The sequence below is a fragment of the Oncorhynchus kisutch genome, unplaced genomic scaffold (genome assembly GCF_002021735.2).
Source record: "Oncorhynchus kisutch isolate 150728-3 unplaced genomic scaffold, Okis_V2 Okis07a-Okis12b_hom, whole genome shotgun sequence".
In the NCBI taxonomy this organism is placed as follows: domain Eukaryota; kingdom Metazoa; phylum Chordata; class Actinopteri; order Salmoniformes; family Salmonidae; genus Oncorhynchus; species Oncorhynchus kisutch.
This window is the reverse complement of record NW_022261984.1, coordinates 3,622,263-3,639,297: the sequence shown is the minus strand read 5'-3', so window position 1 is coordinate 3,639,297 and position 17,035 is coordinate 3,622,263. Positions and strand designations below refer to the sequence as shown.

At 47.0% G+C, this 17,035-nt stretch overlaps 1 protein-coding gene across 1 annotated transcript in view; it reads right to left on the bottom strand.

Annotated features, from left to right (window-relative positions):
* Positions 1 to 16,746, bottom strand: part of LOC109878218 (rho GTPase-activating protein 7) — a 25,048-nt gene extending 8,302 nt beyond the window's left edge. Inside the window, exons 1-5 of the mRNA XM_031814896.1 lie at positions 16,572 to 16,746; positions 7,249 to 8,930; positions 5,471 to 5,650; positions 2,386 to 2,545; positions 629 to 836 (exon numbers count right to left, since the gene is read on the bottom strand). Of these exons, the coding sequence (XP_031670756.1) occupies positions 629 to 836; positions 2,386 to 2,545; positions 5,471 to 5,650; positions 7,249 to 8,930; positions 16,572 to 16,604 (2,263 nt within the window). The 5' untranslated portion in view covers positions 16,605 to 16,746. The remainder of the gene's footprint in view (positions 1 to 628; positions 837 to 2,385; positions 2,546 to 5,470; positions 5,651 to 7,248; positions 8,931 to 16,571) is intronic.
* Between the last annotated feature and the right edge of the window lie 289 nt (positions 16,747 to 17,035).

Below are 17,035 nucleotides of genomic sequence, written 5' to 3'. Positions count from 1 at the left end.
GAAAATGGTCTCACATACAAGGTTTATCATGAATTCCAGACAGCTGGTTGCCAGCTACTTACTGTATTTCTGCATTTCTTATTGCAGTGCTGTATGATGACAATATTGTACCAGCAAATGCTATTTTGTCTTAATGAATTAATAAACTTGATTGATGGATTCCAAGAGGGCATTTGACATTGTTTTGCTGTAATTACATTGTACAGTTTTCATGCCAGCAGACTGTCAATGATATTGATTTATATTCAGTAATTAACTTTAACTAGCTGTTTGTATTTCAAACACAAATGTTCTAGTGAGTCATGGAGCGCTGTGGCAGAGGAGAGATGGAGTGTGTACCACCACATCATCTGTTATTGCCTGTTTGTTTTCCGTCCACAATCTCTCTCCCTCCCTCCCTCCCTCCCTCCCTCCTCCCCTCCCTCCCTCCCTCCCTCCCTCCCTCCCTCCCTCCCTCCCTTCCGGGCTGACAGACATGCACCTACAGCTTTTTGTGAGGCTATGTGTGTGTTCCCCTTCAATCTCCACATTATTTTAGATGAATGTGAATATTATGGGTGTTAATACCTGTCAATGTTAAGTTTGTGTTTCTGTGTATGTGTGTGTGTGTCCCTCTCTCTGTTCTTACATTGATAGATCTGCAGGAAGGTCTCAGACAGTTTGCTGGTGAGTAGCGGCTCTGGAAGGTCCCGGAAATACTGCTTCAGCATGTCGGCCACGTCGTAAGCTGATTGGCCCTCGTAACTGACTCCACCTCCGTCGGCACCGCATGTTTCGTTCATCTGACGGAGCGCCTGAATACGTGATTTAACCCCCGACTTCCTGAAGAGACCCACCTGGAAGGGTAAAGAGAGAGAGAGAGAGAGAGAGAGAGAGATAGAGACAGAGAGGGGGAGGGGGGAGGGAGAGAGAGACAGAGAGGGGGAGGGGAGAGAGAGAGACAGAGAGGGGGAGGGGAGAGAGAGAGACAGAGAGACAGACAGAGAGAGAGAGATAGAGAGAGATAGAGAGAGAGATAGAGACAGAGAGAGACAGAGAGGGGGAGGGAGAGAGAGAGAGAGAGACAGAGAGAGAGAGAGAGAGAGAGTGGGAAGGGAGAGGGAGAGAGAGAGAGAGAGAGAGAGAGAGAGAGAGAGAGACAGAGAGTGGGGGGAGGGGAGAGACAAAGGGGGGAGGGGGGGAGGAGAGAGAAAAGCAGGAAAGAGAGATTGTTGATGTCATTTTTTTATTACCTGGAACAAGATCTAATGAGTTATCAATTCAAGCCCACATTCTCATCGTTTGCAATTTTGATTGAATAAGGGGCCATTGTTAGTGTGTAGCTCGGTGGTTACATCACAACGGTATTCAGTGTATTTTTAAGACGATGCACGTCCCAAATGGCACCTGATTCCCTATAGGCCCTGGTCAGAAGTAGTGGACTAGAAAGGGAATAGGGTGCCATTTGGTTTGGGACACAACCCATGAAATCCATTAGAATTCTTGAGGAGAGTGTTCTTTCTGTTGGACTTAATCAATGGGCTTTTTAAGTTAATGGTTTTACAAAATGGCTGCCATCTGGGAGGAAAAAGAGCTCTGGCTTGAGGAGAAGAAATACTTTCCGTGAGCTTTCACCATTTCAAACAGAGGCCCGTTGTCCAGTTTAGGAGAGCATGCCATCCCTCATTCTCTCTTCCATTCCTCCATCCCTCCCTCTCTCTCTCGCGCTCTCTGTCGCCATAGCAATCCCTTGGCTCTGTCTCTCTCTCTCTTAAACAGACTGACAAAGGTGACTAAACAGCTGGAAACGTTTGACTCTCCCCAGGCCTCCCTGTGTGTGTGCGTGTGTTTCAGGACCTTCTTGTCTCCCAAACACAGTATGTGAGGCCTCAAAACTGACACAGAAAGAGTGTGTGTGTGTAACACACTGTGAATATTTAACTGGCCATTTTCCCCAAATTCCAACTCTGACAAAAGACTGATTCTTCCAGGGAAATATACAACTATGCAACCAGGAGACTAAATTAAGAGATGGGGTGGTGTCTGTGTGTTTGTTGTGTAATGGGGCTTGGGGAGACAGACAGACAGACAGACAGACAGACAGACAGACAGACAGACAGACAGACAGACAGACAGACAGACAGACAGACAGACAGACAGACAGACAGACAGACAGACAGACAGACAGACAGACAGACAGACAGACAGACAGACAGACAGACAGACAGACAGACAGACAGACAGACAGACAGACAGACAGACAGACAGACAGACAGACAGACAGACAGGTTAGACAGACAGACAGACAGACAGACAGACAGACAGACAGACAGACAGACAGGCAGACAGACAAGTTAGACAGACAGACAGACAGGTTAGACAGACAGACAGGTAGACAGACCGTACCTGGTCCAGACATTGGCTGCGTAGATAGCGCATGGCCTGTTGAATGCTCTGAGGCAGGGGCTGACCCGTACGCTGGACGTTCAGCAGCAGAGGCACTCCAAACACATTTCGGTCTTTGTAGTCCCGCACCTTGATCCGCTTCATAAACTTCGGCACAGCCCTGCAACCCACACACAACACACACACATAGAGGGACAGGTTAAAATAGCCAATAACAACACACACACACACACAGAACATATACACACACACACACGAACACAGAACAGACACACGTACGCACGCTCACACAAACGAGTGTACTCACACACACACACATGGTTTTGCAACAGGAGTAAAGTAGGTGTTGGACTTTGACCTCTGTCCCTGTCCTCTGTCCCTGTCCTCTGTCCCTGTCCTCTGTCCCTGTCCTCTGTCCCTGTCCTCTGTCCCTGTCCTCATCCTCTGTCCCTGTCCTCTGTCCTCTGTCCCTGTCCTCTGTCCTCTGTCCCCTGTCCTCTGTCCCTGTCCTCTGTCCCTGTCCTCTGTCCCTGTCCTCATCCTCTGTCCTCTGTCCTCTGTCCCTGTCCTCTGTCCCTGTCCTCTGTCCCTGTCCTCTGTCCCTGTCCTCTGTCCCTCTGTCCCTGTCCTCTGTCCTCTGTCCTCTGTCCCTGTCCTCTGTCCCTGTCCTCTGTCCTCTGTCCCTGTCCTCTGTCCCTGTCCTCTGTCCCTGTCCTCTGTCCCTGTACTAACAAAGCAGTGCTAACATTGTAAATGTCCACTACAGAAAGCAGCCCACATGATGACTACCACACACAGCAAACTACAACACTCAATCCAACCGCTTCTGCTATTCTGGTCCTGGACGGACGGCTACTCGGTGTATGTGTGTGTGTGTGCAGGGTTTCATTCCAACCCAACAGTAATACACCTGCCGTGTGTGCAGGGTTTCATTCCAACCCAACAGTAAGACACCTGCAGCGTTGTGGAGGCAGGAACAACAGCTCTCCAGGACTGGAGCTAGAGAAGCCTGTACTGTTTAATCAAACAGGATTTGACAGTATAAGGTCGTTCAGACCTGCACCTACAAGGCCACAGGATATTGTTAATGAGAATTGGTTCCCAACTGACAAACCTAATAAATAAAGGTTGAACACTAAACAAATGGAAAGAGCAGTAGTTTACTGCTACGCTGAATCACCAACGCTAACATTAGCATTAGCACATGTCACGCTACCACCTAGCTAAGGTGGGGTTGTTGTGTGGGTTTTGCAGAAGCCGAGCTTTCTCCCAGTTTATGAGAGGGAGGATAAACACAAAGACAATAGAAACCGGGAGGGAGGAGGAGAAGGGAGGAGAGGGTAAGGGGGGAGGAGAAGGGAGGAGAGGGTAAGGGGGGTGGGTTCGTAATGGTGTAAACATCCGCATCCGCACTTTGTGTTTGTGCCTCAGGCCCCTAACACTGACCATGTCACTGTGTGTGTGTGTGTGTGTGTGTGTGTGTGTGTGTGTGTGTGTGCCTCAAGCCCCTAACACTCACCATGTCACTGACCATGTCACTGTGTGCGTGCGTGCGTGTGTGTGTGTGTGTGTGTCTGAATGTCAGGTGTTCTACCGCTCTCCGGGATGGCATAATGGTTTTTACAAGAGCACACATGTTTATGGGTGTGTATGTATCGTGTGCTTTTAAGTGTGTGTGTGCTACTCGCTTCTCAGAAGAATGACCACAGCTTGGTAAATGAGAAGGGAACATGCTACGATCCCAGAAGGGAATTCTGGGTATGTGCAGCCAAGCCTCCAGCTCAAAAATCAATTAAAAGATCTGACATAAGCCTGTCATAACCCTGTCGTAAGCCTGTCATAACCCTGTCGTAAGCCTGTCATAACCCTGTCGTAAGCCTGTCATAAACCTGTCGTAAGCCTGCCATAACCCTGTCGTAAGCCTGTCATAACCCTTTCTCTGCCCCTGCCACCCTGGAGAAGGTGTGGAGCTTCTCTGACTCATTGAAGCTGGGTGGGGTGAAGACAAGCACAGCACTATACAGAGATTTGAGGTGAGGCTCGAGCTATTTGCTTTGTCCAGATCATGAAGCTGGGTTAGATAAGAGGATGGAGGGAGGGAGAGGTGGAGAGAGAGAGAGAGTAAATTAGAGAGAGAGAGTAAATTAGAGAGAGAGAGAGAGAGAGAGAGAGAGAGAGAGAGAGAGAGAGAGAGAGAGAGAGAGACAGACAGACAGACAGACAGACAGACAGACAGACAGACAGACAGACAGACAGACAGACAGACAGACAGACAGACAGACAGACAGACAGACAGACAGACAGACAGACAGACAGACAGACAGACAGACAGACAAAGAGAGAGTTGCGGTGAGGGAAGGAAGGGAGGGAAAGAGAAATAGAAAAGGGAGATTGACAGAGAGAAAGAGATAGAATTCCATGTAAGAGAATGATAGAGGAATACATCCCCTGGTCTGCAGTCTCAACAGTCCTCACAGACATCCCCAGAAGGACCAGACACCAAAGGGGATACTGAGTGACATTGAGTGACACAATCTCGAACCAGTGACCATAATCTATAATTGCATGATGGAGAGGGGGGGGGGGGGGGGGGGTTCGGTCATTTCGGTAATTGTCGAGGACTGGGCCTACAGACTCGGCCTCCAGGTCTACATTTTAACAGCCTGTGCGTGTGAACTCTGTGATTGCCCCCGTCAAAAGATGACAACGTATACCAGTGCACCAGCAATTAGCTAGCCTGGAAAAGAATGTTGAGACCCCCCTTACGTTCAGACCCAACAGCCTGCTATCTGTGGGAGAAGAGTGGGAGGAATTCCAACTAGAGGAGAAATAGAGCCTATGATTGTTGTGGTCTATTTGTTTGTAGGCCTAGGCTTCAACTAGCGCTATCGGAGCAGCATGCTAGGCTATAGGTTATAGGCTAACAAGGGTTTTTATACATACACTCGATATCATTTTTGGGGGCCTGGATTTTCAGCTGTTTTCGTGTGAGACCTCGTGTGAGAAAAAATTCCAATGTGTTTTGCCACAAACTCCAAGTTTTATGAACCGTAACTAATCAAAATGGCCGCCGCCGCCGACTCACCAGCTGAAGCCGTGTTTGTTGGTGGGGGTGTGTTTCTCCAGGAGGGCTGTTAGCTGGAGCAGGCAGAGCTTCTGGAGCAGGTTCATCTGCAGTACTGACTGGCAGCCCATCTGCCGCTGGGCCCAGGAGTGACTGGGCCGGTGGGAGGCCTGGAAACTGGGCCAGCGCAGTTTCTGAGGCCTTGGGTTGAGACAAATATATGTGTTAACCTAATATATTGCACAGCAAACAGAAACATACGGAGGGATATCAGAAGCACAAGCAAACTTCAAAATACAAAAGCACAAATATTTGCAAAGAATTTCATATAAATATATATCAAATATGTGTGTAAAATATACAAGTCAAAATATATAGGTTAACGTATATTAGGGAGAAATAAACAAAACACACAAGTGTTCACACACAGAGACATATAGGAGAAGATACGTCTTCATCATTTTCAGAACTTGACCAGAGGTCATAAAGCCCTCTCCTCTGACCAGGTAACTAGCAGAACATCCATCCAGACGAGTCCTATGACCCCTGTGTTAAGAGATGCTCACTGGGATAACAGGGATTGATCGAGCCCAGAGGATCCCAACTCCGTTCCTCCAGTAGAAGCACACATTTTTATTGTGGCCCTGGACAAACACACCTGATTCAACTCGTCAACTAATCAACAGGCCCTCGATGAGGTTTGTCCGATGCTACAACAAAACCAGGTGCTTATGGGGGAACTCAGGGACTGGAGTTGGGAAGCACTGGTCTCGCCTGGCTGTCAGCGGCTATGGGAGCGCCGGAAACCTTCTGGAATTCTGCCTGTGGATTCCTGAGGGAATGGCTGCATCGTCGCGGAGACGAATCGGCATTCCCGAGATCCGAGGTATTCACTGCACCTCATCACCGTGACAGCCGGTTACGTAAGGGTCAGGGCTGGGAGAGTCGTCTCAACTTGTCCACCCTGTCTGTGTGTTCCTCCCTCCATCTGACTTTATCTCTGTCTCTTTCTGTACCTCTACCCATGTCTCTTTCTCTTTCTGTACCACTACCCATATCTTTTTCTGTACCACTACCCATCTCTCTCTTTCTCTTTCTGTGCCTCTCCCCATCTCTCTCTTTCAGTACCACTACCCATCTCTCTCTTTCTCTTTCTGTACCACTACCAATATCTCTCTTTCTCTTTCTGTACCACTACCCATCTCTCTCTTTCTCTTTCTGTACCACTACCCATCTCTCTCTTTCTCTTTCTGTACCTCCACCCATCTCTCTCTTTCTCTTTCTGTGCCTCTACCCATCTCTCTCTTTCTCTTTCTGTACCACTACCCATATCTCTCTCTTTCTCTTTCTGTACCTCCACCCATCTCTCTCTTTCTCTTTCTGTACCTCTACCCATATCTCTCTCTTTCTGTACCACTACCCATCTCTCTCTTTCTCTTTCTGTACCTCCACCCATCTCTCTCTTTCTCTTTCTGTGCCTCTACCCATCTCTCTCTTTCTCTTTATGTACCTCTACCCATCTCTCTCTCTTTCTCTTTCTGTACCTCCTTCTTTCTCCCTCTTTCTGTCTGTTTGTGCACCTCCATTCCACCACCCTCTCTCTCACCCTCCTTCTCATCCTCTCTCTCACCCTCTCTCTCACCCTTTCTCTCTCTCAACCCTTCATCCAAAACACTGAATTGAGCTCGCAAGTCCTTCATCTTAACACACAGGACATTTTCTCAAATGGGGACAATAACAATATTGGTGATATCTATAGATTGATTAACAGAGAGGTGATTAATTAATGAATTACTGACCTGTTAGATCTGGTGAGAGAGGCTCCCACTCCGGAGTCCCTCCTCTCCCTCATGGCTTCTTCCCCCTCTCCTTCTTCCCCCTCTCCTTCTTCCCTCTCTCCTTCTCCCAGAGGGTTACCCGTGCTGTCCTGGTCGCTCCCGTTGTCCGTCTCCTCCAGCCGGTTCTGCAAAGGTGAGGACGGACAAGGAGACGCTGAATCCAATGCCGAATCCGAATCCCCCTCATCTTCTTCCTCTTCGTCATCCTCTTCTCCGGCTGCCACCCTGTCCGTCCAGGCGTTGACGAATCGCTGCAGGCCGTTGACACATTCCAGCACATCCTCCAACTTTGGCCCCTCCCCTTCTTCATTGACTTCATCGTCTTCCTCACCTTGATAGGCCACGTTGGGCACGTTGTCGTAGAAACTCAGGCGGCTGTCCGCTGAGCCGGTGGAGCCGCAACGCGTTTGGCATCGACTACCGAGATAGCGCGGATCGGCATTTCCACTTTGCGGTGGTTGTTTGCCGTCGCTGAGCGCTTTGGGGAATGTGCCCGGTTTGTGGCCTTCGGGAAGGTAGAAGAAAATCACGCCTTCTTCCTCCTCTTCCTCCTCCCTCTCTCCGTTGAGGCGACCACGCTTGCTTTGGTTTTGCTCAGCCACTATCCAGTTACTAGGCTGTTGCTGAGGTGGTTTCTGTCTGGTTTTGGGTTGGGTTGAACCTGGGGGTTGTTGTTCTCCAGGCGGCTGTAGGAACACGCTTAACGGGTCAAAACCTTCCAGGTACATCCCACCTCTCTTACTGGCTCCCACCGCGGTGCTGTGGCTTCGGGTTCGTGTCACCGGGCTCGGGGTGCTAACGGTGCTTCCGCTGCTTGCTTCTGATTGGCTACTGCCCGTGCTTCCGGAGCTCCCCATGCTGCCACTGCTGGTCTGCGTGGAGTAGGATACGCTCCTGTTACAGTTCAGGGTCATGGTTTGGGTCGGGTTGAGGGTGGAGATGTCAACGCAATTGAGGCGCCGTAGCTTGTCGTCGTCTAGTCCTTCTTTGATGACCGGCCCGCTGATCTCCAGTTTGGAAGGTCTTCCCCCGCCTCCGTTCTTCTTCTTGCTATTGGAAGTGGCGCTCCTCAGTCTGATGCTCTCCATGCGCTTGAGGAAACTCTTGGCCCGTGAGCGCGTGCTCTTCCCTCCTCTAGTCTCGCTCCCTCCTCCTTCTATCCCTCCTGTTCCCACAATTCCACTGGGCTTGCCGTCGAAGGAGAAGTGACCTTGGGTCGTCTCCAGTGGTGAGTGCGGATGCCCGTCAGACAGCGAGTCCTCGGTGGCGCCGCATGACCCGCCCGTGCCCGAGGAGGAGCACATGCTGGCCATCGAGTTGGCGCGGGTGGCGCCCGCCGCTGGCGTGGCATCGCTAGATGTGGCACCATCGACTATCCCTCCCTCTCCCACACTCCCGCAGCTGTGAAGCGAGGCCACCTCAGGCTGCTCGCTGAGATCCGTCAGCACACTCTCCGAGCTCAGGCCCTCGCGGAGCTGCCCCTGACCGGCCGAGGGTCTCTGGACCTGGGGGAAGGGCGGCTGGTTTCCACCCGGGAGGAAGAAGACATCCAGCTCCTCCAGGCGAGACCAGCGCTTGCTGTCCCGCTGGAAGGTCCAAAGGCCACTGATGGCGCATGGCTCTTCCTCGTCTGAATCCTCACTCTGGATTAGAGAGAGAGAAGACAGAGGGGGTGAGGGCAGGTTAGCATTTTTCGTCATGAATCTTGTTCTGGAGGCAGCTCTGCAGAGTGGTCAATAGCTGGCACAGCCACAAAGTAATAACATCTCAAACCTAAACTTAACCCTAACCTTAACCTTAACACTGGTAACCCTAATGCCTAACCCTAACCTTAACCACACTGATAACCCTAATGCCTAACCCTAACCTTAACCTTAACTACACTGATAACCCTAATGCCTAACCCTAACCTTAACCTTAACACTGATAACCCTAATGCCTAACCCTAACCTTAACCTTAACACTGATAACCCTAATGCCTAACCCTAACCTTAACCACACTGATAACCCTAATGCCTAACCCTAACCTTAACATTAACCACACTGGTAACCCTAATGCCTAACCCTGACCTTAACCACACTGATAACCCTAATGCCTAACCCTAACCTTAACCTTAACACTGATAACCCTAATGCCCAACCCTAACCTTAACCTTAACACTGGTAACCCTAATGCCTAACCCTAACCTTAACCTTAACACTGATAACCCTAATGCCTAACCCTAACCTTAACACTGATAACCCTAATGCCTAACCCTAACCTTAACCTTAACACTGGTAACCCTAATGCCTAACCCTAACCTTAACCTTAACATTAACACTGGTAACCCTAATGCCTAACCCTAACCTTAACCTTAACATTAACACTGGTAACCCTAATGCCTAACCCTAACCTTAACCTTAACATTAACACTGGTAACCCTAATGCCTAACCCTAACCTTAACCTTAACATTAACACTGGTAACCCTAATCCCTAACCCTAACCTTAACCTTAACATTAACACTGGTAACCCTAATGCCTAACCCTAACCTTAACCTTAACATTAACACTGGTAACCCTAATGCCTAACCCTAACCTTAACCTTAACCACACTGGTAACCCTAATGCCTAACCCTAACCTTAACCACACTGGTAACCCTAATGCCTAACCCTAACCTTAACCACACTGATAACCCTAATGCCTAACCTTAACCACACTGATAACCCTAATGCCTAACCTTAACATTAACACTGGTAACCCTAATGCCTAACCCTAACCTTAACCTTAACATTAACACTGGTAACCCTAATGCCTAACCCTAACCTTAACCTTAACCACACTGGTAACCCTAATGCCTAACCCTAACCTTAACCACACTGGTAACCCTAATGCCTAACCCTAACCTTAACCACACTGATAACCCTAATGCCTAACCTTAACCACACTGGTAACCCTAATGCCTAACCCTAACCTTAACCACACTGGTAACCCTAATGCCTAACCCTAACCTTAACCACACTGATAACCCTAATACCTAACCTTAACCACACTGATAACCCTAATGCCTAACCTTAACCTTAACACTGATAACCCTAATGCCTAACCTTAACCTTAACACTGATAACCCTAATGCCTAACCCTAACCTTAACCACACTGATAACCCTAATGCCTAACCTTAACCTTAACACTGATAACCCTAATGCCTAACCTTAACCTTAACACTGATAACCCTAATGCCTAACCCTAACCTTACCACACTGATAACCCTAATGCCTAACCTTAACCTTAACACTGATAACCCTAATGCCTAACCTTAACCTTAACACTGATAACCCTAATGCCTAACCCTAACCTTAACCACACTGATAACCCTAATGCCTAACCCTAACCTTAACACTGATAACCCTAATGCCTAACCCTAACCACACTGATAACCCTAATGCCTAACCCTAACCTTAACCTTAACACTAATACCCTAATGCCTAACCTTAACCTTAACACTAATGCCTAACCCTAACCACACTAATAACCCTAATGCCTAACCCTAACCTTAACACTGATAACCCTAATGCCTAACCCTAACCACACTGTTAACCCTAATGCCTAACCCTAACCTTAACCTTAACACTGATAACCCTAATGCCTAACCCTACCTTAACCTTAACACTGATAACCCTAATGCCTAACCCTAACCTTAACCTTAACACTGATAACCCTAATGCCTAACCCTAACCTTAACCTTAACACTGATAACCCTAATGCCTAACCCTAACCTTAACCTTAACACTGATAACCCTAATGCCTAACCCTAACCTTAACCTTAACACTGATAACCCTAATGCCTAACCCTAACCTTAACCTTAACACTGATAACCCTAATGCCTAACCCTAACCTTAACCTTAACACTGATAACCCTAATGCCTAACCCCTAACCTTAACCTTAACACTGATAACCCTAATGCCTAACCCTAACCCTAACCTTAACCTTAACACTGATAACCCTAATGCCTAACCCTAACGCTAACCTTAACACTGATAACCCTAATGCCTAACCCTAACCTTAACCTTAACACTGATAACCCTAATGCCTAACCCTAACCTTAACCTTAACACTGATAACCCTAATGCCTAACCCTAACCTTAACCTTAACACTGATAACCCTAATGCCTAACCTTAACCTTAACACTGATAACCCTAATGCCTAACCCTAACCTTAACACTGATAACCCTAATGCCTAACCCTAACCTTAACCTTAACACTGATAACCCTAATGCCTAACCCTAACCTTAACACTGATAACCCTAATGCCTAACCCTAACCTTAACCTTAACACTGATAACCCTAATGCCTAACCCTAACCTTAACCTTAACACTGATAACCCTAATGCCTAACCCTAACCTTAACCTTAACACTGATAACCCTAATGCCTAACCCTAACCTTAACCTTAACACTGATAACCCTAATGCCTAACCCTAACCTTAACCTTAACACTGATAACCCTAATGCCTAACCCTAACCTTAACCTTAACCTTAACACTGATAACCCTAATGCCTAACCCTAACCTTAACCTTAACACTGATAACCCTAATGCCTAACCCTAACCTTAACCTTAACACTGTAACCCTAATGCCTAACCCTAACCTTAACACTGATAACCCTAATGCCTAACCCTAACCTTAACACTGATAACCCTAATGCCTAACCCTAACCTTAACCACACTGATAACCCTAATGCCTAACCTTAACCTTAACACTGATAACCCTAATGCCTAACCCTAACCTTAACCACACTAATAACCCTAATGCCTAACCCTAACCTTAACACTGATAACCCTAATGCCTAACCTTAACCTTAACACTGATAACCCTAATGCCTAACCTTAACCTTAACACTGATAACCCTAATGCCTAACCCTGACCTTAACACTGATAACCCTAATGCCTAACCCTAACCTTAACCTTAACACTGATAACCCTAATGCCTAACCCTAACCCTAACCTTAACACTGATAACCCTAATGCCTAACCCTGACCTTAACACTGATAACCCTAATGCCTAACCCTGACCTTAACACTGATAACCCTAATGCCTAACCCTGACCTTAACACTGATAACCCTAATGCCTAACCCTAACCCTAACCTTAACACTGATAACCCTAATGCCTAACCCTAACCTTAACACTGATAACCCTAATGCCTAACCCTAACCCTAACCTTAACACTGATAACCCTAATGCCTAACCCTAACCTTAACCTTAACACTGATAACCCTAATGCCTAACCTTAACCTTAACACTGATAACCCTAATGCCTAACCCTGACCTTAACACTGATAACCCTAATGCCTAACCCTAACCTTAACCACACTAATAACCCTAATGCCTAACCCTAACCTTAACACTGATAACCCTAATGCCTAACCTTAACCTTAACACTGATAACCCTAATGCCTAACCTTAACCTTAACACTGATAACCCTAATGCCTAACCCTGACCTTAACACTGATAACCCTAATGCCTAACCCTAACCTTAACCTTAACACTGATAACCCTAATGCCTAACCCTAACCCTGATAACCCTAATGCCTAACCCTGACCTTAACACTGATAACCCTAATGCCTAACCCTAACCCTAACCTTAACACTGATAACCCTAATGCCTAACCCTAACCTTAACACTGATAACCCTAATGCCTAACCCTAACCCTAACCTTAACACTGATAACCCTAATGCCTAACCCTAACCTTAACCTTAACACTGATAACCCTAATGCCTAACCTTAACCTTAACACTGATAACCCTAATGCCTAACCCTAACCTTAACACTGATAACCCTAATGCCTAACCCTAACCTTAACCTTAACACTGATAACCCTAATGCCTAACCTTAACCTTAACACTGATAACCCTAATGCCTAACCCTAACCTTAACACTGGTAACCCTAATGCCTAACCCTAACCTTAACCTTAACACTGATAACCCTAATGCCTAACCCTAACCTTAACCTTAACACTGATAACCCTAATGCCTAACCCTAACCTTAACCTTAACACTGATAACCCTAATGCCTAACCCTAACCTTAACCTTAACACTGATAACCCTAATGCCTAACCCTAACCTTAACCACACTGTAACCCTAATGCCTAACCCTAACCTTAACCTTAACACTGATAACCCTAATGCCTAACCTTAACCTTAACACTGATAACCCTAATGCCTAACCCTAACCTTAACCACACTGTAACCCTAATGCCTAACCCTAACCTTAACCTTAACACTGATAACCCTAATGCCTAACCTTAACCTTAACACTGATAACCCTAATGCCTAACCCTAACCTTAACCTTAACACTGATAACCCTAATGCCTAACCCTAACCTTAACACTGATAACCCTAATGCCTAACCTTAACCTTAACACCGATAACCCTAATGCCTAACCCTAACCTTAACCTTAACACTGATAACCCTAATGCCTAACCCTAACCTTAACCTTAACACTGATAACCCTAATGCCTAACCCTAACCTTAACCTTAACACTGATAACCCTAATGCCTAACCCTAACCTTAACCTTAACACTGATAACCCTAATGCCTAACCCTAACCTTAACCTTAACACTGATAACCCTAATGCCTAACCCTAACCTTAACCTTAACACTGATAACCCTAATGCCTAACCCTAACCTTAACCTTAACACTGATAACCCTAATGCCTAACCCTAACCTTAACACTGATAACCCTAATGCCTAACCCTAACCTTAACCTTAACACTGATAACCCTAATGCCCAACCCTAACCCTAACCTTAACACTGATAACCCTAATGCCTAACCCTAACCCTAACCTTAACACTGATAACCCTAATGCCTAACCCTGATCTTAAATGAAGCCGAAAAGCAAAAAAAGAAAACATGAATATTTGCCACAGATCCCATCTAGTGAAAATCTCTCAGTTCTGCCTCTAAGATTCCTGACAATAAACGTCAACCCGCTGGTGACACATTATCACTATAAGAAGAGAAGAAAAATGCCCAAAGAAATGACAGTTTAATCAAAAAGACGTCATATTTTCAAGACTTTCTTTCTCTGTTTCATGAACAAGGTTGTAACATGAAATGTGTTTCTAAAAGGTGAATGGCCATGAAGTCAAACGAGCCGCCCTGTATTCTGTCCAGATGACCTTCCATTCCCTCAGAGTGCACTACTTGAGACCAGGGCCCATAGAACTCTGGTCAAAAGTAGTGCACTATATATGGGAAAGGGTGCCGTTTGGGACACGGCCTTTGTGTGAGAGCAGCAGGGATATTCACAGACAGCAGATCTGTGAACATTCCTCAACTCCCTCCCGACCGCTGGAACATTTCACAGAGATAAGATTCACACACAGCTGGTTAATGGTTGTTATTGTGTTGGAACTTATCCCTGACCGTGAAAACGACAACAGAGTCTCACTATCTTTCTCTCTCTTACACACACACACACACACACACACACAAACGCGCACGCGCACACACGCACGCACACACACACACACACACACATCCCGAGGGGAGTCCAGGAAATTCCACCCCGATCCGAGAAGTTCACACGCCAGCCGACCAGGCTAGGGCAACCCCCCCACCCTCACCCCACAGAGGTGTAACTACCCTATCGTCCCCACAGGGCCAGTCTGTCCCCCTAATTCAGGAAAGTGAAACTGCCTGCCGAGGGGACCAGGGAACCGGGGGGCAGAGGAGGGGCGCGGGAGTCTCCAGACTTCACAGGCGCCTCCTTCACGGTGGCTGAGAGCGATGGGGACAAAAGTCCATCAAATAAAACCCCGGGTCCTCATTTTATGACCCCACTCTCCACTCACCACGACACACACTGGCCTTTCTTACTTCAGCTTTGATACTCCTTCTGTCTGATATACTGACTGGCGTCGTGACGACCATCGCGGGGGAGTTTGACTTTGGAGCTCAATAGCAACCATGTCAATACCTAGAACTACCTAGATGACCAGTCTTATCTTCACCTGCATTCAGTCAGTCCTGTGGGTGTTTTAATACGTCCTAAACGACGCCGCGTCTCTGATTTCAACAACTACGGGGAAGAGACGTGAGGAAAACACATTTCAATAGAGGGAGAGGTATACACTTACATTTTAGCAGACGGTCTTATCCAGAGCGACATACAGGAGCAATTAGGGTTATGGGCCTTGCTCACGGGCACATGGACAGATTCTTCACCTAGTCCGCTCGGGGATTTGACCCAGCAACCTTTCAGGCTTAACCACTAGGCTACCTGCCGCCCTCTATAGACAGAGTAGGGCTGGAAGTCAATGCGTTTCTATGCTGACTAGGGAGGGTAACAACTGTCAGTCTGAACAGAGAGCCAGTACCTCCTGTGGCCCTTCTCTGTTGACTCCTTGATGAAAGGTGACACAGCGAGGGTCATCCCATTGAATACCAACTCACGCACACACACACACACACACACACACACACACACACACACAGAGATCAAGGAACTAGCTTGTTTAAGATTTTAGGTAATTACAGAATGGAGGTTAATGGGAGGATGATCTTGACAAACAACAAAGCTTCTTAGTGTCCTGCTGGATTAGTTTGGGGTTGTTTTGGTTAGTTTGGATTTGTTTGGGGTAGTTTGGTTTAGTTTGGGGTAGTTTGGGATAGTTTGGTTTAGTTTGGATTTGTTTGGGGTAGTTTGGGTTCATTTGGGTTAGTTTGATTTAGTTTGGTTTAGTTTAGTTCGTTTGGTTTAGTTTGGGATAGTTTGGGGTAATTTGGTTTAGTTTGGGATAGTTTGGGATAGTTTGCATTAGTTTGCGGTAGGTTATGGGGATCATGGCCAATAGCTGGCTTGTTTTTAATTTAACCAATGAAACCAGGGGGAGAGAAATGAGAAAGCAGCGACATACTATTCCCTTTTATGGACAATGATATGAGGAAGTGATGTTGTGTGTATGTCTGTATGTGTGTGTGTGCGTGTGTGTGCGTGTGTTCAGGATCAGTCCTGAGGAAGAAGGGCCAGCCACGTGAACAGCAAGCCCTTCATTTGGACATAAAAGCTATCTTTCCTTGCCTTGGGCTCTCCATAAAGGGCTTGATAAAAAAGACAGGTGCCTTTTCATTAGAAGAGAAGAGAGAGACTTTCACACCCCAGGCTATAAGGAGCTCGGAGTTGGAGGACAGGTAGGAAAAACTCAACTGGGGTTGGAAAAGTTCTGAAGAATTAGGGGATTTTTGGGTGTGAAAGAGTGGAAGAGGAAGAGGAGGGATGAACTTACTCTCTTTCTCTGTGGGGAGATCTCCAGTCTCATCAGGGCACACTTGTTGAGGGTGTTCAGTCTCCTGTAAACAGATACAGATACACAATCAGATACATAAACACACACACACACACACACTTCGATGAGTCCTAGCAAAAGCCCCAACAACAAGCCTCTGACAGAGACAAACTCCTGAGAGAGAAAAGACAGGAAGAGAGAGAGAGAGGAAGAGAGTGAGAGAGAGAAGAAGAGAGAGAGAATAAGAGAGAGAGAGGAAGAGAGTGAGAGGAGAGAGAGAGAGAGAGAGAGAGAGAGAGAGAGAGAGAGAGAGAGAGAGAGAGGAAGAGAGGAAGAGAGTGAGAGAGAGAGAGAGGGAGCGAGAGAGAGAGAGGAAGAGAGTGAGAGAGAGAATAAGAGAGAGAGAATAAGAGAGAGAGAGGAAGAGAGTGAGAGGAGAGAGAGAGAGAGAGAGAGAGAATAAG